General features: G+C 45.3%; 8 protein-coding genes across 8 annotated transcripts; 5 read left to right on the top strand and 3 right to left on the bottom strand.

The window, feature by feature from the left end:
• Nucleotides 1-911: 911 nt before the first annotated feature.
• On the top strand, nt 912-1,461 carry GGI43DRAFT_428813 (uncharacterized protein; the record flags this gene model as incomplete). The annotated part of the gene is made up of 4 exons (XM_083209023.1): nt 912-940; nt 995-1,108; nt 1,173-1,281; nt 1,335-1,461. Exons 1-4 carry the CDS (start codon nt 931-933, stop codon nt 1,459-1,461), a joined length of 360 nt encoding a protein of 119 aa, XP_083058523.1. The 5' UTR covers nt 912-930.
• Nucleotides 1,462-3,114: 1,653 nt separating this feature from the next.
• Nucleotides 3,115-3,952, top strand: GGI43DRAFT_385647 (glutathione S-transferase family protein; the record flags this gene model as incomplete). Its single annotated transcript, XM_083203681.1, has 2 exons — nt 3,115-3,454; nt 3,528-3,952. 2 exons carry the CDS (start codon nt 3,115-3,117, stop codon nt 3,950-3,952), a joined length of 765 nt encoding a protein of 254 aa, XP_083058522.1.
• A 1,352-nt stretch (nt 3,953-5,304) lies between these two features.
• Nucleotides 5,305-6,444, bottom strand: GGI43DRAFT_428805 (alkene reductase; the record flags this gene model as incomplete). Its single annotated transcript, XM_083209022.1, has 1 exon — nt 5,305-6,444. The coding sequence occupies one exon, from the start codon at nt 6,442-6,444 to the stop codon at nt 5,320-5,322; it is 1,125 nt and encodes a 374-aa protein (XP_083058521.1). The 3' UTR covers nt 5,305-5,319.
• Nucleotides 6,445-9,932: 3,488 nt separating this feature from the next.
• GGI43DRAFT_385645 (zinc-binding alcohol dehydrogenase family protein) lies at nt 9,933-11,163 on the top strand (the record flags this gene model as incomplete). The annotated part of the gene is made up of 4 exons (XM_083203680.1): nt 9,933-9,997; nt 10,056-10,122; nt 10,186-11,087; nt 11,151-11,163. The coding sequence occupies 4 exons, from the start codon at nt 9,933-9,935 to the stop codon at nt 11,161-11,163; spliced, it is 1,047 nt and encodes a 348-aa protein (XP_083058520.1).
• An 87-nt stretch (nt 11,164-11,250) lies between these two features.
• On the bottom strand, nt 11,251-14,859 carry GGI43DRAFT_410022 (uncharacterized protein). The gene is made up of 2 exons (XM_083206580.1): nt 13,946-14,859; nt 11,251-13,880 (listed from the first exon to the last, which is right to left on the bottom strand). The coding sequence occupies exons 1-2, from the start codon at nt 14,365-14,367 to the stop codon at nt 11,357-11,359; spliced, it is 2,946 nt and encodes a 981-aa protein (XP_083058519.1). The 5' UTR covers nt 14,368-14,859; the 3' UTR covers nt 11,251-11,356.
• Nucleotides 14,860-15,839, bottom strand: GGI43DRAFT_410021 (cytidine deaminase-like protein). The gene has a single exon (XM_083206579.1). The coding sequence runs from the start codon at nt 15,749-15,751 to the stop codon at nt 15,248-15,250; it is 504 nt and encodes a 167-aa protein (XP_083058518.1). The 5' UTR covers nt 15,752-15,839; the 3' UTR covers nt 14,860-15,247.
• Nucleotides 15,840-17,244, top strand: GGI43DRAFT_410020 (DnaJ domain-containing protein). The gene is made up of 2 exons (XM_083206578.1): nt 15,840-16,171; nt 16,232-17,244. Exons 1-2 carry the CDS (start codon nt 16,036-16,038, stop codon nt 17,041-17,043), a joined length of 948 nt encoding a protein of 315 aa, XP_083058517.1. The 5' UTR covers nt 15,840-16,035; the 3' UTR covers nt 17,044-17,244.
• Nucleotides 17,245-17,366: 122 nt separating this feature from the next.
• GGI43DRAFT_410019 (uncharacterized protein) lies at nt 17,367-18,514 on the top strand. The gene is made up of 2 exons (XM_083206577.1): nt 17,367-17,614; nt 17,688-18,514. Exons 1-2 carry the CDS (start codon nt 17,488-17,490, stop codon nt 18,335-18,337), a joined length of 777 nt encoding a protein of 258 aa, XP_083058516.1. The 5' UTR covers nt 17,367-17,487; the 3' UTR covers nt 18,338-18,514.
• The last annotated feature ends 1,635 nt before the right edge of the window (nt 18,515-20,149 follow it).

Here is a 20,149-nt window from a genome sequence, read left to right as displayed (position 1 = left end):
TTTGGTGAAATCCACTTGTTAGATGTCACTATCATTTTGACATTATCATTTTGATCATGTTGGTATAAATTGAATCGCTTTCCTGTAGTTTAGACCAGTTAACGTTGAAGCTGCTTCATTAATGGCATATTGCTTATCTCGACTTCAAGTTATAACTTCAGTTCCGTTCCGGGTAGCCAAGTACTGTATTTCCGAATGCAATTAGGAACACGGATCCGTATTATAAGCAAGTTTTCAATACACTGAAAGACAATGTCCATGCTTCTTACCGTACGATGTTGATAATAGTATAATAGCCAGGGCACCGGTTTCCTTATTAGGCTAGGGCCGATAGTTGGCTTGGAGAGAGCTTCAGTATGGGTCGAAACTTTGTCGCGCTGATTGCCGACGCTAATACAGTACCGAAACTGAGAAGCGGTTTGGAATCATTATGGAATAGCATATATCGGTAATAGTAAAAATTAATTCCGTGTAATAAACCCGTGAGGTAGTCCGAAACTGCTCTTTACCTGCATATGAAAGGAGAATCCTAAAACTATATAACGGCGTGACTGAACTCTCGAATATCCGGGTTTACAACATCATCAGTACTCCAAAGTAACCAAAGATACTCCAATACATCTTTCAAAATCTTGAATAATGGCAGATTCTCTAGTTTCCGAAATGCTTGAACGCAACAAGTATGAACACTTCTCGCTTCTATCTGCGTGGGTACCCGCTTATCAAAAATTACTACAGGAATTTCGCTGCGTATCACAGACCGTACAAGTTCTTTTCTGAAAGTTTCGCTTCACAAAGACCTTCTATTCTTATAAGTGCGTCATAAAGAGAAAAAAAAAGGCCGAATCTGGACACGGACAGCATTTACTTATGTGGACTACAGTAACATGTCTCGACCCCAGGTGTAAACCTGAAGAGTTTTTATGCCTTATGCCTGGAGGTACGACTATATCCTACTTTGGGTTTACGTTATTGGATATTCACATTTGCATAGAAGCCGCTATTTTTCGAGTTGGAGGAGGCAGGGTCGCTCCACTCCTTGCTCACATCGCTTCCTTGGACTGCTTTGTTAGTGGTTTTAAAGAGATCATGGTCATCCACCATACCGGTATGTCATAAGACATGTATTGTACGAAATGATAGCTACTGACTTCTCTTCTTTCACGAAATAGACTGCGGGGCGACCTACTTGACAGAGGAAAAAATCCACAGCCACATTTTGAAAGAAGAGGGAGTTTCCGTCGACGATGCAAACAACTTGGTGCTTCCATGCATTGCAGAGTGAGCTATCCGATTTTATTTTTCAGTTCAAAACAATTAGCTAACTGAGCCAGTCTGGAACAAAGCGTTCTGATTGATGTCAAGCTCCTAAAGGAATCTAAAGTCATTCGCCGCGAGCTGAGGGAGCGCATAAAAGGGTATCTTTACGATGTAAAGACTGGGCTCGTCTCGCGTGTTTGAGATCATTCGAACCCCAAGCTCTTCTGAGGTTTTCATATATATCTTCCTGTAGTCTGCTAGCCATTTATCTCCACTATTGTTTATAAATTAGCAGTAAATCTTACATATAAACCCTACAAGGAACAGAATGTGAATGATGCTATCTTTTGTCCATATCGGGTGTGGTAGGATAGAGTTTCTGGAGATAAAATCATTCATAGTTAAGTGCCACAGCACCGCAACGCCGCTATATACTAGCTACTGTGTTATATTTAGATACTAAGATTTAATTCCGTAGTCAGTCCAAATGCTGAAGAGATGGCTTGGATGATTAAGGAAGCAGTTTATTCCCCGCTTTTTGACTTAAACAGCTACGTCCAACTCTGTCAAGATCGCAACTACTGCTTTAATGAGAAGAATTGGCCGTCGTGACTTGACGCATTATGTGAGCCTGCATGAGCTGACCAACCTTTCTCAAGTCGCCATGACTCGTGTGGCGGCATACATTCCAATGAAAGATGCCATCTAATACCGCGGCTCCCACCCTCAACATGTATAGTATAGAAAGGAAGCTCTGAGCTGGTCACTTAAACATAGCTTATAATTTAACAAGACCAATAATGGGCCAAAAAACTACATAAATAAATGCGATAGTGCGCACTGCCGTCACGCCTAAAGAGAAGAGCAGGCGTAAGGCTCATCTAGCTCTCATCGCAGTACAAGAAGGCTAATAATGGCCTGGATATCGCCATCGAGGATGGAATGGCAAAAATTATGCAGAGTTGAACACGAATATCCGCTGATGTTATGATGACCCTGAATAAAGTACGATGCTACAGGCGCGCTGGTTGCCTTGCCGGATGATGAACGACTTCCGTGTTTCAGAGGTATCAATATCTCATCCGAACTGATTTGAATAAATATATGTGTGAGCCGCAACCTTGCATGACTCGTGATGTTGCATGTTTTCCCAGTCATAAGTCCATAAAAACATGTTTTGACGGCTATGCCGTGGAGATTCGTCTCTGTCACTTCAATCCCTGCTGTTTCCTTTTCGGGCACTCTGCGGTATTGACTTGATAAGCTGCGGCATGAAACGATGATGTTACACAAGTTTGCAAATTTTTCTACAGAAGACCCAAACAATAGGACACAATCAGCTTAACTCTCCGTATGCAGTTGCGCTATTATTCAGCGTCTCGGCTGCAAGTGACCTTATAAATGCCCTATTTCGTGGCATGGATTTGAAAGGACGCTAGTTCTGATGTAGGAAGAATAGTGTTAAGATTTGGCTGAAAAGAGAACTGCGCAGCTGTGCCCCGTGTGTATTACGAGATCATTGCATGTATTGATAGACTTTTCTGCGCCTTTCGCATTATACATCACCCAATTAAGAAATAAATTTCATTCTGTGTTGCTCTAGAATGTCAAAGTAGATTGAAGCCAGCAATTTGTCTTTCCATCGCGTACATTTCTAAGCCGTTGATTGTGAGCAGGCTGGGCTCCAATGCCTCTTTGATGCCTCTCTGAGAGGTATATAAGCCAGTCTCTCTGCCTGGTATTAACGCCATCATCCACGACAACATCTTCGCTCACGCTCAATACAACAATAATATCAAAAGGCACTCGTTTTTGCATACAAAAAATTCAATTTCGAATAAACTTTCTTCAACCATGACTTCTCAACCCCATATCAAGCTCTACACTGACTCGACTCCCAATGGACTCAAGATCACTATGGCATTAGAAGTGCTCGGAATCCCGTATGAGCTCGAACATCTTGACATCAGCACTATGCGCCAAAAGGAGCCTTGGTTTCTCGAAATCAACCCCAATGGTCGAATTCCCGCCCTTGTAGACTCATTTGATGATGGTGAGCCTATCAGGGTTTTTGAGAGTGGAAGCATCTTGCAGTACCTAGTTGATCGCTATGATCCCGAGCACAAGCTGTCCTTCCCCAGGGGCAGCAGGGAGCACTATCAAACCAACAACTGGCTCTTCTTCCAGCACGGAGGTAAGATATGACTCGTAACTTCTTTGGCGATGGTGATATTGAATATGTTGACTAAATATTCTACTTCATTTAGGTATTGGCCCGATGCAAGGCCAGGCCGGCCACTTCCTGAAGTATGCTCCGGTTAAAATCGAGTATGGCGTTAAGCGATATGTTACCGAGATAAGAAGACTCTATAAGGTCCTCAATGACCACTTGGCAACGTCTAAGTCTGGATATTTGGTCGGAGACCACATCTCGATTGCGGACATTGCCAATCTAGCCTGGGTTATGTTCGGTTCATATACCGACGTCAACATGGATGCTGTCCCGCATCTCAAGGAGTGGGAGGCTAGATTGACTGCCAGGCCTGATATCATCAAGGGTTATAACACTCCCAAGCCACTGGGCATTAAGAGTGCTAACCCAGAGGAGGGTGGCGAGAAGTACCGACAACATAATCAATCATGGGTTATTAAGAGCCAGCAAGCGGACCAGGAGAGATTTGCCACCGCATAAAAGGGTAATAAGATACATGCATATATAAATATTTGCTCTTCTCTCGCCGATTCTACATAGCAATTTATAGACAGATCTGCAATAGACATCTGCTGCAAAAATCACTCTTCCCCTATTTGATGTATCGCTATCGCCAGAAGTATGCCTGCTTCTTTCAGACTTATGGCGCAGCGTGTAGGGTGATGACTTGTGATAGGCCTTGCGCCTCGCGTAATAATACTATTTATATAACTATCTATATGTCAAAAATCTAAGACGCACTTATAAGCAGATTAGAGCTATCTAACTACGGCCATAGAGATGACCTTGATTGGCCTGCCGACTTTGATCGATTAGAATAAACATGGTCCATTAATCTGAACTTGATCGATGAAGATGGTTATTCTCTATCGAGTTGTCCCTATTTAAACTGGCTGGTCTTAATCCAGCCAAATGACCTTAATTTGAAGATAGTTAGCCTAACCAGCGTCTAGTAGTCTCATAAGGCCAGATAGACCAGCCAAAGTAATTCAAATTGACAAAGGGCCACTTAAACCCATGCCAACTAGGTCAATAACAGTACTTTGTATCTAATATGCGCTTCTTTGGCTTTCCAACCTTTTCGATTGTGCACGAGCTGCAGCTCTTGCATGGGAGTAATCAATATAATCTGGGTAAGGTGACACCGTACAACATGAGTAGTTAAAGTAATTACCACAACGATCTTGTCCCCATCTTTTGTCTCATATTCAATTGCCTTACGCGGTGTGTAGGCGTTTCAGAATCACCGAAATTCCGACAGTGGCCGAGAGGCAGGCAGCAGAAAAAAACAAGGGCGAGGAGCATCTAGTGCTTGCTTCATCCACAAGCAGTAACTGCAGTTACTAACAAACGGCTCTCAGCTCGAAAACTGTCCGAACAACGTGAATTGATTGGAAGAGAGCCGAATACGCGCACCTCGGCTTAGGCGGGCGTCCAACGTAGCCGTGGATTAATAATGGGCTTTCCCTCCAAGGAACATAAATGTGGCATACAATTACCTATTTAGGAAATGTACGGATATCATCGCATGCTTTCTCGCATAAAACCACAAAGATAACTCTACTGAAGAAAGGGATGGTCGGGTGCATCTAACTTTGATATACAAAAGTAACTATGGCGATCGATCGGGGCATGTATGTAGAATTTGTTGGAAGCAAAGGCAAAAATATTCTCAAACGAAAAGGGAAATGTATAGAACAATCCAATTTCTATTCTGGTGTAGTTCGGTTATGAAGCGCACTCTATATCTATGAGGTATATTTGACTATAGAGAAACAATATGTGTATATGTAATAAAAACAACACGCTAACAATATTCGCTTATACTAAAGAAATAAACTCGCCCTTTAGCTTAATAGCTGCGTTAACACATTGAGGCTTCCCAAATATTCGCTACTGAAAGGATAATCAGTATATCCTTTGGCCGATTTTGAATAAATGAAATCCGCTTCGTTGTATGGAGTAAGCCCTAGATTCTGCTGTACTCTGAACACAAGATCCGGATTTGATGTAAAATATCTCCCAAACATGACTGCAATGTCTCTGTCTGGGTGTTGTTCGTCGACAAGTTTCTGTGCCAAATCTGTTGTATAACCGCCAGAAACAAGGATCGGCACCCTGAAAATGTTGTATGCAAACTCTAACCGCCCGTTCTCCATCGCATTGTTCCAACCAGCGATACGTGGCTCAGTTAAGTGGATATAAGCGATGCCCAATTTGTCCGCCTTCGCTATTAAGTCTGTGTACTGTGATATCGTTTCGTCATCCTTCATTCTCATTCCTTGATAGGTGCTCCACGGACTCAGACGAAGCCCAACACGGTTAACCCCAATGGCATGGCCAACAGCTTTCACAATTTCGCATGCGAATCGAGATCGATTCTCAATGCAGCCACCATATTCATCATCACGCTGGTTGCTAACATCTTGAGTAAAGGTATCGATTAGATAACCGTTTGCACCATTGATTTCCACACCATCAAAGCCTGCTTCTATTGCATTCTTTGCCGCCTGCACAAAATTTTGTATAGTTCCTTTGACTTCTGTTGCCGTCATGATTTTTGGTGTACGGGCACCGGCTTTCCATGGAATGGCGCTGGGGCCTCTGAGCTCGACATCTTTTTCATAGCCAGTTTCTCTATCTGCAGCTCGACCTATTGTGTATATCTGGGCAAAGATGAAACTTGCTTTGCAATGAACTGCGTCGACAATAGTTTTCCAAGCGCCTATTTGATCTAGAGTATAGAGTCCTGGTACGTTGAGTAGTCCGTCGCTGGCCTTTGATATCAGATTACCCTCAGTAATTAGAAGGGTTCCAGGTACTGAGGCTCTTTGGCAATAATGCTGTGTCATGAGCTCTGTTGGTATATGCTCACCGTCAGCTCGACAGTGACTGACTGCTGCCATCCCCACTCGGTGCTTAACTTCGATGTTGCCGATCTTCAAAGGTTTAAATAGACGAGATTCATCCATATTTATAAAGCGAGGGGGAACGAGAAGGCTTGTTGCGAGAATGGTTCTTGAATATAGGTTGATAAATGCGCCCAGCAAGGCTGAATGAGCTGTTTATTTGTATCAGCATAAACATTTTAGCTGTACATTTGAATATGAGTAGGAATGCAGTGACTATATTATGGGCCGATGGGCAGGTAGGAAGGATAACGACTGAGCAACGCACTGCTTAGCTATGTATTTAATAGGATATTTCCTAAATAAGAAATAAGAGTAGTGGCAATCACCTGCTAGGGAAGTTTCTGGCACGACTAATTCTAGAACCCAGTTAGTAGGACTTTGCTTTTCTACGTAAGGCTATTTAGCTAAGATGCCAAGGTCAAGTTTATGACCTCATGAATTGAAACCAGAAGTCAACTGGCCAATCTCGGTTAGGTGAGTAGACTTACCAATGGGGTGGCACACGGTGTTCGCTTCATCTAAACAGCGTAGACTTTTGCAGGCGCTAGCAAACCTAGTATGGGTCTCCTGGGTTAAACCTCTCTTGGGATTTCGGCGCTATGATTCGTAATAGCACACTGAAAAATGAATAGAAGGATATATAACGGATCAAGATGCCGCGGGCACTAAGTATGGCCTGCAGGAAGCGAGTCTTATAATGGCATTTCGATCCGCTCCGTAGTGGATCTCGGGCATATCTCATGCAAGTGACAGCATGGCTCCGAATAGTCTTGTGAAGCCGTCATTGCTATTTATAGAGGTATCTTTCTGCCCCTGATATTATCAAAGCTGGATATTTTCTATGAGAGCATAGACTTCAGCTAGTTCGATAATAGTACAGTGAATCAAGACGCCTTCATTTCCTCCGTAACCCGTTGCCCAAATTTGGAAATGATTCCATATTCACAGATCGCTTAGCCCTGGAGATTCTGATGTAATCCTGCTACGAAGTCGCCTTGGAGAGTAGATTAAATTAGCACACAGGTAGCTCATCTAGGCAGCCAATTAAACTACTTCGCGGCTTTGAGCTAATCCTGGAACAAGCACAGGAGATGGTGGAATTATCAGCTTTGTAATGCTTCATCAGCGGACATAGGCACTATAGTTTCTCCGCATAAAACCGCATTCGTAGCATGAGAAGTCGAGTCATGGAAAATCTCGATCCGCCTACCAAACCAAATCGCCAAATAGGCTAGCCCGCTTGTCATCGAAGGCTAATTACGTCCCGTGAATAAACGGGGTCGCAGGTCTATAAATGAACAGCGAGTGCATCTTTCGATATATTAAAACTCAAACACCGTTGGTCACTTATTTTATTTTTTAACCAGCTCATGCATGATTTATTTTTTCTTTTCTTTTCTTTTCTTTTCTTTTCTTTTCTTTTCTTTAATCAGTACGCTTCTCATAGCTCGTCAATAGAGAGGCCTAGGAGCGCTTGGCGGCTTAGTCGATGAAGTAAGATGATACGATACAGTTGGGCTAATACCATGGCGCGGGCGTCTTACCCTGCCTAAAAAAAGATCTTCAAAGAGCAAACAGTATCAACAATGCCTTGTTTGTAGCATGGACTGAAGTGAGAAAACCAGGGGTGCCAGGGCTGAGTCAATAATTATAAGTATAGAAAACATGGACACAAACATGGACACAAACATTGACCATATGAGAGCTACAAAGCTATGGACGATAACTGATGATAGCCGCATTAACATTATGAGAAAGACGCAAGATGCGTTAGCTACATGCAGCTATGGGATACAACCCATACCGTATATAGCTAACACAAGTAAACTATTGCACCATTAACTAGAATATTACCCTAATATTACTCCCTACCCGGCTTGCTATTTAGCCCACTATATAGCCTCGCGAGTAAGAGCGATGTTAGCGACGCCGCGGGGAAGAAGTAAAAAAATATTCTTTCAGACTTGGAAGCCTGATTCTGCAGAAATCTATCCAAGAAATGATGGACCTTAGATGTCCTGGGCGTACGCTTGGTTTCTGAATCACAGTCTACAACTAACTTGGTTCTGTGCCACTGGCGCATATGTTTTCCGATACAGTAATAGTCGGATAATCTTGTACCTATACGCTTTTCTATCACTCGAATCCAAACGTGTGCCCATATTCACTGCATGATCTTGTGGGATTCACCTTTGAATAACAGCTATTCACTCAGCAGCTGTTTATCTTAGAATATGAGTGAATCAGGCATCTTCTACGCCAATGATCGTGATTTGGAGCATCTCAGAGAATATTTAATTGAGCAAACATCTGTTTATGTTATCTGGTGCTGTATCTACAGATGTCACACCCGAAAAAAAGACCGTCATCCCTTCCTCCAGGGAGAAGAGAATGGGATCCTATCAAAATGTGTACTAAAACTCGAATTTATGAGATCTGTCCCTGCACCAAGTCTACTTGCATTGACAATGGGCCCATCTGCTGCGGGAATGGCCACGTCATGGATATCGATTGTACTACCCGAACAGTATGGGACTACTGCAATTGGTGGTTCGTAAATGGACCTCCAGAGCTTGTCTTAAACAGTTTTGTCACGCCGCAGTGTAAAAACCTCGGCTGGGATGACCTCAAGATCATGTCACCGGAACCATGTGAGAGATGCAAAAAAGAATGCCGATGAAGTTAAAAAAGGGCAGTTTGTTGAGCGCTGCGCTTTTATGTCGGTTATAATTCTTCTTTAAGCAACGTCAGTCATAGAATGTTGCGAGATTCCTGCTTGGAACAATGTTTTAAAATGTCTATGCTGGTAATATTAATACCTTGGACGTATAACTGTTATTTTCTACTTAGAGCTACTTTCAATCGATGTATACCGATTGGAGAGAATCAATGACTATAATACTTTATACTTTGTTTAGATGTATGGTAGCTTTCACGGCTAAAAACGAACCTAGGCGTTATATAAAGCTCTCAAACGGAATATCCCGAGAAAAATAAGGCATTCTAATACTAGCTGTCTCTACATTCGGTGTTATAATGAAGACGTCCCCGCAACTAGGGGTATATAAATCGGAATTAGCCACGGCGCTGACAAATTTTACGTGAACATTCGCATAATTATTCGGACGCATGATTACTGATACTAAATACGCGATTGTGGTCATTTAAATTTAAACCATCTCAATCTCTAGCATTTTGTGGAAAAGAGAAAGGAGGCGGGTCGCGCCATTTGATGTAGCAGAGGGAGAAGTGCCTGGACACCATCCAACGACGACCCGCGCGGTAGATTATAGATACATGTACCTATTTCCGAAGTGGGGATATAGTTCCCCAATCTGGCAATGCCTGCTGCAGTTGATACCTCAATAGCTACTCACTCGGCTTAATGACTCGGCTCAATGCATTGCTCTGATTGAAATCTAGAGACTAAATCTCTATATACGCAATAGAAATCGTTTGTAGATGCCTCGATATAAAGAAACAATATTTCCGCTTTCCAATTCCATACTTGAACTTTAAAATTGCACCAGTTGAAACAGTGAAGCAAAATGAGGGAACTATTCATCTACGCTAAGCCCAAATATGGTGGCGTTATTAAAGAAACACCAATTCCGTATGCTGCTTCATGAAGTGACAAATGAATTTCGAAATTATTATTGACTTGCTGGAAGAAAACCAGGGCCGAAAGAAGTGCTCATCAAGGTCGTCTATGCTGGGCTGAACCCGAAAGACTGGAAGGTATGAGGAATCAAAATACGACTTATACAAGTCTCCCTCTTATTTGCAAATCTTTATCTTTAGGCCACACAAAACCTTACCGAACCAGAAGCATTCAATACTGGAGACGATGTAGCTGGTATTGTCGAAGCCGTGGGCTCTGAGGTATTCGAGTTCAAGCCAGGTGATCGCGTTGCTGGCTTCCACCAGATGCTCTCTCCCCACGGCACTTACGCCGAATATACCATTGTCAGAGCTGCCACAACATTCCATTTACCACCAAACATCTCCTTCGAATCTGGCGCTTCGCTTCCCTTGGCCTTTATGACAGCCGCTATTGCTTTATACCAGGGCCTAAAAGTGCCTCTGCTAACAACCGTCCCCGAAGAAGGCGGCGAAAAGATCCCGATACTGATCTGGGGCGGCGCGACAGCCGTGGGAGCATTTGCGCTCCAGCTTGCCAAGCTGAGTAACCTCGGACCCATTATCACAGTCGCCGGAGGTGGAATCGACTTTGTCAAGTCGCTCAATGCAGCGGATCATATCATCGACTATCGGACAGGAGATGTTGCGCAGGAAATCATTGCTGCTGCAGGATCGGCCAAGATAAAGCTTGCCTTTGACTCTGTATCTGATCCACGCAGCTACGAGCCCATCTCCAAAGTTCTTGCTGCTTCTGGAGGCGGCACTATTAACATGGTCGATCCTATATACGATAGAAACTGGAAATTCCCAGACAGTGTCAAGCTCTCCAGCACAATGGTTGGCTCTTCCCATGGCGACACGTGGGGCAGAGTAAGCGATGAGCAAGCAAAAGTAGACTCGGAATTTGCATATTGGTTTTATAGGTACTTGAGCCATTTATTGGCAGAAGGCAAAATCAAGCCTCACCCTGTCGAAGTGCTTCCGGGTGACTTGACTGGCATTGTTGCGGGAGTGCAGGCACTATTTGACCGAAAGGTCAGCGCGAAGAAGCTTGTAGCACGGTTAGTTGACCATCATTGAAGTGGTAATACGTGATACAAAGTAGACTAACAACCATACTATAGGATTGGCGAGTAAACATGGGATATCGGCGCTTTGTGGTATGAAGCCATGGGGGCTGTTGTTAAGCTTAAGCATTCGATTCCTGGTATATGAGAAATATGATTTGTGAAACTAGTACATTCAATTGTCAAATTCAAGTCGAAGCTTCCTGATAAGAAAAGAAATGTTCATTAGATCCTAAATTAGCCTGTATATCCAGAAATCCTCATTAAAAGCCTAGATCAATCTCCAAGCTATCCATATGTCCAATAGCGTCCACACCATTACTCTTCCCTGCCTTAACAAAATCGCTCTGTGGGGGCCCCAGATACGTGTATCGCAAATCCCCAAGATCCAGAAGCAGCTTCTCCAGACAAACATTCTGGCTCCTAAGTCGCACCTCAACCGTGTGGCTGCCCTTCTTCACCGTACCCAAGTTATGCCCCTTCTTCCAGACGCAGTCCATGACGGCAGCGGCCCAGTTCCTAGGAACATCATCGGCATTCGATTCATCTTCAGTGAGACGGTATGTTTTGATGGATCCACCATCGAAGCGCACGTCGTACTGCATTCTGCTCGTCTTCTCTGTTTCGAGTGTCATGTTGAACTGAAGCTCAAGATTGGTATTGTCGTGCTGTGAGAAGACATAAATCGGATACTTGAGGAATGGGATCTCAACTGGCTTGCTAAAGTCGGTATCGAAGGGGAGCGTGACAGCTCCAGCAATGGATCGACCAAGAGCAGGCAGCTGGATGTAGGGTTCTGTAACCCAGTTCCCGGCATCAATAGCCAGGTGGCCGCTCTCTTCGACAAAACCTTCAAAATCAGCGGGGACGGTACTGTTCCTGACAGTCATATGAACCTGCTCGTAACCATCACGAGTGCCGGTGATTTCAATCATGACCTTGGAATCGAAGTTAGCAGGCACTGCTGCCCAGTCAATGGTGATAATGACTCTAATATCATCGTCTCGAGGGTTGAGATGGCCTTCATACGTGGATAGCTTGATCCAGTCATATTGTGGCTTAGCCTTCCAGCTAAACTCTTTTGTACCACGGTGGAACACCTCAAAGTAGCGAGTCTGTTCTCCATAAGGAGTGATGAAAGGAAGGGTCACCCCAGCTTCAAGCCAACCACGGGATGGATGAGTTCTATCAGAATCTTCATTGATATGACCAGGATTGATTCCTTCGATGCCCTCGACGGCTATTCCCATGTGACCAACGCTCGGGTTCGAGTCTTCTTTAGTTTGTACGTAACAAAGGCCATCAATCATGTTGCGTGAAGGTTCCGCACCGGTATCACCATAACCATAGTGAGGTTGACGAAGTATGAGATCCCATTTGCCATCAGAGATGGAATTAAACTCCTCAAACAAGTCATGATCGTCATCCATGAGGCTGATGCACTTTTTCAGCAGGACATTGGTCGTGTTTCTGCGCTGCTTGGCGAAAAGCTGATTTGTATACTGAGCCACACGTACTTGGGTGAATATGTAGGTGGCCTTTACGGGGTGAAGCACGAGCTGGAAAAACGCTGACTTTTGATCTTCCTCAATATGCGAGTAAACGGCTTCAACCTCTTCCAGGAGTTTACCCCACCGCGCCAGAATATTATCGGATTCATGATATTTCTGAATGACGAACGTGGATGCATCAATGTGATCTTGCTTGCGTATCGCCACCAGTTTATTAAAATCGTACCAGGACTTTCCAATCTGACTTGCGTATTTTTCGCCAAACTCACGTGTAGCGAGGTGCTCAAAGTACTGCGGCAGAGTAGTAGCCGTGATTGAATTGACATCCCAGGCCAAGTCAAAGGCAAAACTCATGGGGATCTCAACAGGCTTCAAATCTCCAACGTTGAAGATCCATATACGATTGGCGCCTCGGTAGTGAGCTAACTGGAGCTGATGAAGAGCCTTGCCCAGAGTATTGCTATTGATCCATCTGTAGCAGCGCGGGTAGCCTGTGTACTGGAAATGGTAGTAATAGCCCGAGCCTCCAGACCTCTTATTCTCTTCCTCTGTTGGAAGGCGGCGAATAGTTCCAAAGTTATCGTCTCCGAATAATAGTGTCACGTCGTCGGGAATAATAAGACCCTTTTCATAATATCCTTGGACCTCTTTATAGAGTGCCATTAGCTGCAGAACTCCATCTTCCTTTCCATAGTTCTTCTTGATAATGCCTCTCTGCACACTCAGCACGTCGGTAAGGATCTTGACAGGATCGCCTCCCGTCATTGGTACATCACCTTCGCCTCTCATTCCCATAGTGAAGTAGGACTCATAAGGCACCGCCCTCTCTGCACCTTCTTCAAAGTACTGAGTGACCTTTGCCTTATTTGTGTCCCAGTTCCAGGTACCTTCAGGCTGGGTAGTAGACCACTCGTTCATGGCCCGCTGCATTGGTTCATGGTGTGAAGTACCCATAACGATACCGTATGTGTCTGCGAGCTCTTGATTCTTGGGATCATCCACAAAGAAAGACCGGCCAGGAAAAGGGTATCCTCTCCACATTGCGGGCCACATAAAGTTTGCTTTGAGTCGTAAGAGTAGTTCAAAGATGTAATGGTATAGATTTGAATCAAAATTGGGGCCAAATTTTTCGTGGACCCAGCTGTCCATCCCTGGACACTCGTCGTTGATAAAGATGCCACGATATTTGACGCTGGGTTCTCCATTGAAAGTGGTCACAGGCAAAGCAAAGATCTGCTGCTGCTTTTTTGGAGGCACATCAGCCCACCAATGCCATCTATCGTTTAATGCCCAATCAGCTAGAATATCCTCTCATAATTAGTTTCATATAAAGATACTCACGGTGATACACCAATTTGTTCTGAGAGAGAGTAAGTGCCAAAAATTGCCCCTCTTTTATCACTTCCAGCAATGACCAAGGCATTGTCGTAGCCATCAAAAGGATTGTGCACAATTGTCGTCATCCATGACTCCCATTTTCCTTCAATCCGACCAGGATCAAGCTTCCCTTGGTCTCTCAGGAGCTTAATTGTCGGAGATTTGTCCAGAGAGCCGATAATAATACACGATTTGGCCGGGGAAGCCGAAGGGCCATTCTTCACAATGGGATTGGATTGACGTCCGATGACCTTGGTAAAGTCTTGGGATAGATTGGTTGCCGCAATGACCACGCCTGGGAAGTCTTGCTCGTCGGCAAAGATATTAGCACCGACAATGCTGAAACCATCTCCCGGCTCGAAGGATACAATCTTTTGTTCAAGCATGTTTGGCTAGCAGCTCCAAAATGATGGGAGAAACGAAGCAATTGGTGAGCGGTGAGGCACACTCCGAGTCTGGAACAATACAAGGGGGATAGGAGCTATTTATAACAGACAAAGGCGAAGCGATATATGAAACAAGTGTTTAACATGGCATAGGCAGTGTATCAGCTCATGAACTCTGTATTGGCGACGTCACGCGGACATGGATCAAGGTGTTGGGTAATACGAAAGTACTTTCTCCTCTTTTGCCGGACGCCACGGGATCGGCTGGAAACCCGATGGGAGACCGGATATTATATTGAACAGGGATCTGAGGATGGTGTCTGGCGCTTGAGCTGCTGATCCGCGAATCAGATGGTAGTTCGCCTACGGGTGCTCGTTCTCTTGGCGTTGTCTAAGACGATGAAGACGGTGGAGCAGTAAGCTTTAGGTCCTCGTTTTGACTTCCATCAGTTGAGCCACGGTGCCTTGCAGAAGAAAAAGAGAAGAAGGGATATTTCATGTGCCAATGCCTTGGTATAAAGTTTTATTTTATATCGACTAGCTTTCCAATTAGTATTGGTAGCTGGGTTAGGTATGGTATACGTAGGTATGTGTAAGGTATGTCCCTTGGAGCTTTGAGGTGCTCCCTTCAGCGGTGCAACCCCGCGTTAACGTCCCCACTCACATCGCCATCTAAGCAGATTCGCTATTTTTGTTATACACTTGCTTCCATTTCTCATGATGGCTTGTGCTTTTATTTTCAAAAGAAAAGCTTGTAATTTTGATTTTTGTAAATCGGGTGATTCCAATAAGCCAAAAGTGGAATGTCAGCTGGCTATCCGTATCCATGATCAGTAGGTATCAGTATTTATGTAGTAGCAGAGCTCTTCGCCTGAAAGCTTCATGACGATGTGTGACCAGCAGCTGCCACCGCAAGGATTTCCTCTTCGAATCCAGGGACGTAGTGGACTTCAACGCCGCCGTCTTCTAGAAGCTGGCGACCGGGATTCTTTCCAACAAAAGTTTCGGGCTCCAGGACTCCAACATAAACCTTCTTGATCCACGACTTCTGGCGAAGAATGCGCTCAACACACGGCAGCTTGCCGCTTAGACGCTTGAAGCAGGGCTCAACCGTGGTATAAAGGACGTGCGGGCTCTTCATAGCAGTAGACAGTTCTTCCTCGGTGGTTGAATGCTCTTCTGCAAGCTTTAAAAGACAGCATTCCTCAGCATGTGTGTTGCCTGGGAGCTCCAAGGTGTAACCCTCTGCAGAAATGTGACCATCTTCAAGTCTCATCAGGATGGCTCCCACGCGGAAGTTGGTGGGCTTTGGCTCGGATTTCTTGGCCAGTTCCAATGCGTGCTGCATTGCCGCCTTGTGATCTTGGCTCGCTGATGAATCCATGATTTAGTATTTTCAACAAAAGTGATAGAAAATGCGCATGCAAGAAGTATGAACGTTTTATCCAATGCTCTGTCAGCTTCAATTTGATAGCGCACTCTCTAGCTCTAGCGAACTCAGGCACCCAAAAATAGGCCAGTTAGTGGATCCCAGGTGCCGACTCCATTAAGCTTAACGGGTTCCTGGGCGCGTTGCGACGCGTGACACAGATAAAGAGCATCAGCCTACCCTCCTCCAAGTTTTTGCACACCACACTCAGACTTGCAGCGTTCCATTGATATTTGAAAATGTCTGACCATGAAGATTTTGCGGACAGCGAGCCGCCGACAATAGATCCTTATGAGGTCCTGGGGCTGGAGCGCACAGCAACTGCTGACCAGGTCAAGAGCGCATATCGCAAAGCAGCGCTCAAGAATCATCCAGGTGGGCTGCACAGATAACAGAGAGGCTATGACTCACGATCGCTGACCTTAATCGGTGCAGACAAAGTTCCCGAGTCTGAGAAGGAGAAGGCGCACGAGGCCTTTCAAAGCATCGCATTCGCTTACGCCGTCCTCTCGGATCCTGCGCGACGAAAACGATACGACACCACTGGATCAACCTCTGAGTCCATTGTTGACTCCGAGGGCTTCAACTGGAGCGATTACTACAAGGAGCAATTCAAGGACGCAATCTCCGAAGATGCGATCAGAAAATTTGCCGAAAAATACAAGAAGTCCGACGAAGAGAAAGATGATCTCCTCATCGCCTACGAAGAGTGCGAAGGTGATATGGATCAGGTGTACGAGAGAGTAATGCTTAGTGATGTCGTTGAGGACGACGAGCGATTTCGCAAGATTATTGACGACGCAATTGAGACCGGTGGTGTCCCAAGCTTCGCGGCCTACAAGAAGGAGAACAAGCGGAAACGTGCTGCGCGTGCCAAGGCGGCCAAGGCAGAGGAGAAAGAAGCCGAAGAGATGGCCAAGGAGCTTGGTGTGCACGACAAGATTTTTGGCGGCAAGGCAAAGGGCAAGAAGGGCAAGGGGAGCTCAGAAGATGACCTGGCAGCTCTGATTCAGAAGCGACAGAAAGATCGGGCCGAGGGCTTCCTCGGCCACCTCGCTGAGAAGTACGGTGCGAAGAGCTCTGCTGGGAAGAAGGGAAAGAAGCGCGTGGTCGAGGAAGAGGAAGAGGAGCCTTCGGAGGAAGCATTTCAAGCTGCTGCAGCCAGGCTCAAGAAGGCAAAGACTTCCAGTAAAGAAGAGAAGTCTTCTTCAAGCTCGGGCCGACGATCGACAAGATCTCGCCGGTAGATTCTATCACTTTATTGGTTGGAGTCTGGGATTACAAGCTGGATTATTTTTGCTTCATTGAATGGCTAGGGAAAGGGTCCGGGATTGGGGTTCATGGCGTCGTGGTAATTTACAGCACAAGGCAATGAGAAATATGTATATGACTTGAACAAGTGATAATATTTGCGATTAATTTATAGGGGACTATGTTTATAAACCCTACTGGTGAGGTTCAAACCGTACTACAGGCTGTTCTGTAGCTTATCGGAGCTCCGCAGCACGATAGCGGGGCCTAAGCAGTGACGCGCGCCACAACCGATTTGGCCATTCCTAGAACCCATCTTCCTCATCCCTATGCTTTCCTTCTTTTCTCCTTGTCAGACGATGAAAGTGAAATCGACTGCGCAAATATGGACTTATGCACCTTGATTCGCCAGTGAATCAAGGCGCCTGTACAGACATTCCATGAGCGAGGCAACCAAGCCTACACTTTATCCGCGATACTGTTTTCATCTATCGCCAACCGTAAATACGTGGTGCCTGTTGCACGCTGCCGAAATCCATGCTTTAGATCAGCATGCCGGCTTTGATGGTACGTGCGCGCGATGGAGAGGGAAATCTTCACGTTGATTCTGGCAGTTGGCTAACATTTACTCTCGTTAAAGCGGAAAACTTCCTTTTCTACCAGAATCTCCCGATAAAATGGGTGCGAATCGTTGGCATCGTCGTGGCTGTAGAACAATTCGTCAACCGACGACTTTATACCATTGATGACAGCAGCGGCAGCAACATTGTCGCCGTGACTACAATTTCAGTACCTGCAGAATCAAAGAATGAATTGGCAGCCTCTGAACTACGAGCGAATACAGAAGCACGAGCAGCTGATTTACAACATGCAGACCCCTACGCAGATGTTGATGTTGGCACGGTAGTTGACGTGAAGGGAGGACTGTCGTCTTTTCGTGACGAGCGACAGATCAATGTCGAAAAGATGGTCATCATGAAGAGCACGGCTCAAGAAGTAGTGCTCTGGGAAAAGCGAACCAAATTCCGTCGCGAGATCCTGGATGTGCCTTGGCTACTTCGAGATAAGGATATACATCGATGTCGCCGAGAAGCAGAACGTTCCGAGGCAGAAAAGGGGCGGAAGAGGATGAAGGAGAAGAAGCAGATTACAACAAAAGAAACCGAAACGAAGCTACCCGTAAGAGGTTCAAAAAGAAAAGGCCCTCGTGATGACGGCGTGGCCAAGAGAATGCGGATGATTATCCAGGAGAATGCATCAACAGGGAAATACAGTGCTCTTGGATTATAGCACAGGAGTTATTTTTGGCGATAACAAGACAAATTAGATTTTTGGTTTAGCCGTAGCATAGGATACTTTTTGTAGATGAGATTTAACATGAATAGCCTGCCAGATAAGTGACGTCTAGCATTCAACGGTGCGTCGATCCCCTTATACACGCACTCGTCCACACACACACTTCAAGCCGTAAAATCCAAACTATAGAACAAGCAAAGTGGAAGAGATATCCAAACCACGCAATTCAGCGCAACACCATCGCACGGGCAGCTGATCTCCCAAGACCCATGTGCCAAGCACCAAGTTAGCAGCTCCACAGTGTCACCAGTTTTCCCCTCAAACATTCCGTGTTTGTTTACTCCGAGGTCTCAAGCCAGCTCATACCAGAGCTCAGTTTTCCCAGGCAACACCACACTACATAGCAGCACTCCATTATCCACCACTCATTCGCCTTCACCAAAGAGCTATTAATTGCCGCCTAGAAAATATCCCAATTGAGGAAAGACAAACGGCACGCCCCGTGACCCACTCGCGGACATTGTTTTCTAGCATTCGCCGGCCAAATCGGGGTGACACGGCGCTTGTCATTGGGAGAGGCTCTTTCTTTAGCACTTGCCAGTCAATTGTGCTGAGTGGCAGCTGATAAAAAGGGCCTTGGCAAATTGAAGGAGGCAAATCGAAGGAGGCTTCCTCTCTTGACTCATCTGGGTGTTTCCTGCCAATAGTAGCTCGACTCGTGTAGAGCTATCTACTTACATTTTTCTTAGTATCACCAGACTTCTTCTCTCATATTCAGCCGCCTCATCTCTGAGATCCTCCATCGGATCCTTTCACCCTAGAAACCGCACCTATTCAATACACCAGTACATACTTTCTATCTTGGTTATTTTTCTGTCTTATATCTTTTCGTTTATATACTCTCTTCTGCAATATCAGCCCTCCACAAGCACAGTTTTGTACCACAATCATCATCACTACTGCTTCATCCGCTCCACTGGCTATATCTGAGGCTCTCGTGGTTTAGCCAAGAAACGACTGACAAAGGGTATGTCCAAAACAACAAACTCCACCTGTGATTGTCCCTTCCCCCTTTGTGGTCGGTCTGCATTCCAAACTCTTGAGGATTCGGAGTCATGCGTGGTTGTGAATCATTTTCCCCCACAAAAAAAAATGCTCCTCGATGCCCATTCCTCTGTAGCAATGAGCCCTTTTAATACTACGTTGAAGACGTTTTTGTGTCTGTTTCTTGTCTTGCTCGGGCTTCCAAAAATATTTTGGGCCAAAGCAAAGCGCTCAAAATTTCATGCCTGGAGCCATGCTGAATTGGATATATCCAAGTCTTCATCATTACCATGACTCCACCTCACACTCTAACATGGATTTGTTTGCTAACATTTGCCCAGGGGACTCTCGCCTTGCCCGGCGTGGATACCAGCCAAGATCGCTTTGGCTTTTCGACGAAACCTGTCAAATCAGAACGCTCGGTCAAGTTTCAGTCAGGTTTTCCCTTTGGAAGGTTAAGCGAGGCATCAGCATCTGGCGGCCGGTTTCATAACACGACTGCTTCCAAGTCTACTAACTTCGAGACCAAGGCTTTCAACTATACTAAAAGCAGCTTCACGACGACAATTACTGTGACTGCGAGCTCCTCTCCAGTTATAACTGTAAGCTCATCTCAATCACGCACCAGGTTGAAAAGTGAAAGCAGGCCAAAGACTCCCAAAGCCCCTTCCAAACTGTCTGAGGTACCAGCTGCAGAGACCACACTCCAATTCAGTACACGAATAGCCTCCTGGGGGACACCAGCAGCTAAACCAAAAAACA

This window comes from Trichoderma evansii (assembly GCF_050947405.1).
Source record: "Trichoderma evansii strain SZMC 28006 chromosome Unknown GGI43scaffold_16, whole genome shotgun sequence".
NCBI lineage: Eukaryota > Fungi > Ascomycota > Sordariomycetes > Hypocreales > Hypocreaceae > Trichoderma > Trichoderma evansii.
Note: the sequence above shows the minus strand (reverse complement) of the source record. Positions and strands in the feature narration are given on the sequence as shown.

Excerpts from the sequence above, each read along its gene's own strand:
- GGI43DRAFT_410019 (XM_083206577.1), top strand. The coding sequence starts at position 17,488 with ATGAGCGAGGCAACCAAGCCTACACTTTATCCGCGATACTGTTTTCAT. Across the intron at positions 17,615-17,687 it reads TCAGCATGCCGGCTTTGATG|CGGAAAACTTCCTTTTCTAC; the intron begins GTACGTGCGCGC and ends CTCTCGTTAAAG.
- GGI43DRAFT_410020 (XM_083206578.1), top strand. The coding sequence starts at position 16,036 with ATGTCTGACCATGAAGATTTTGCGGACAGCGAGCCGCCGACAATAGAT. Across the intron at positions 16,172-16,231 it reads AGCGCTCAAGAATCATCCAG|ACAAAGTTCCCGAGTCTGAG; the intron begins GTGGGCTGCACA and ends TAATCGGTGCAG.
- GGI43DRAFT_410022 (XM_083206580.1), bottom strand. The coding sequence starts at position 14,367 with ATGCTTGAACAAAAGATTGTATCCTTCGAGCCGGGAGATGGTTTCAGC. Across the intron at positions 13,881-13,945 it reads GAACAAATTGGTGTATCACC|ATGGCATTGGTGGGCTGATG; the intron begins GTGAGTATCTTT and ends ATTAAACGATAG.
- GGI43DRAFT_410021 (XM_083206579.1), bottom strand. The coding sequence starts at position 15,751 with ATGGATTCATCAGCGAGCCAAGATCACAAGGCGGCAATGCAGCACGCA.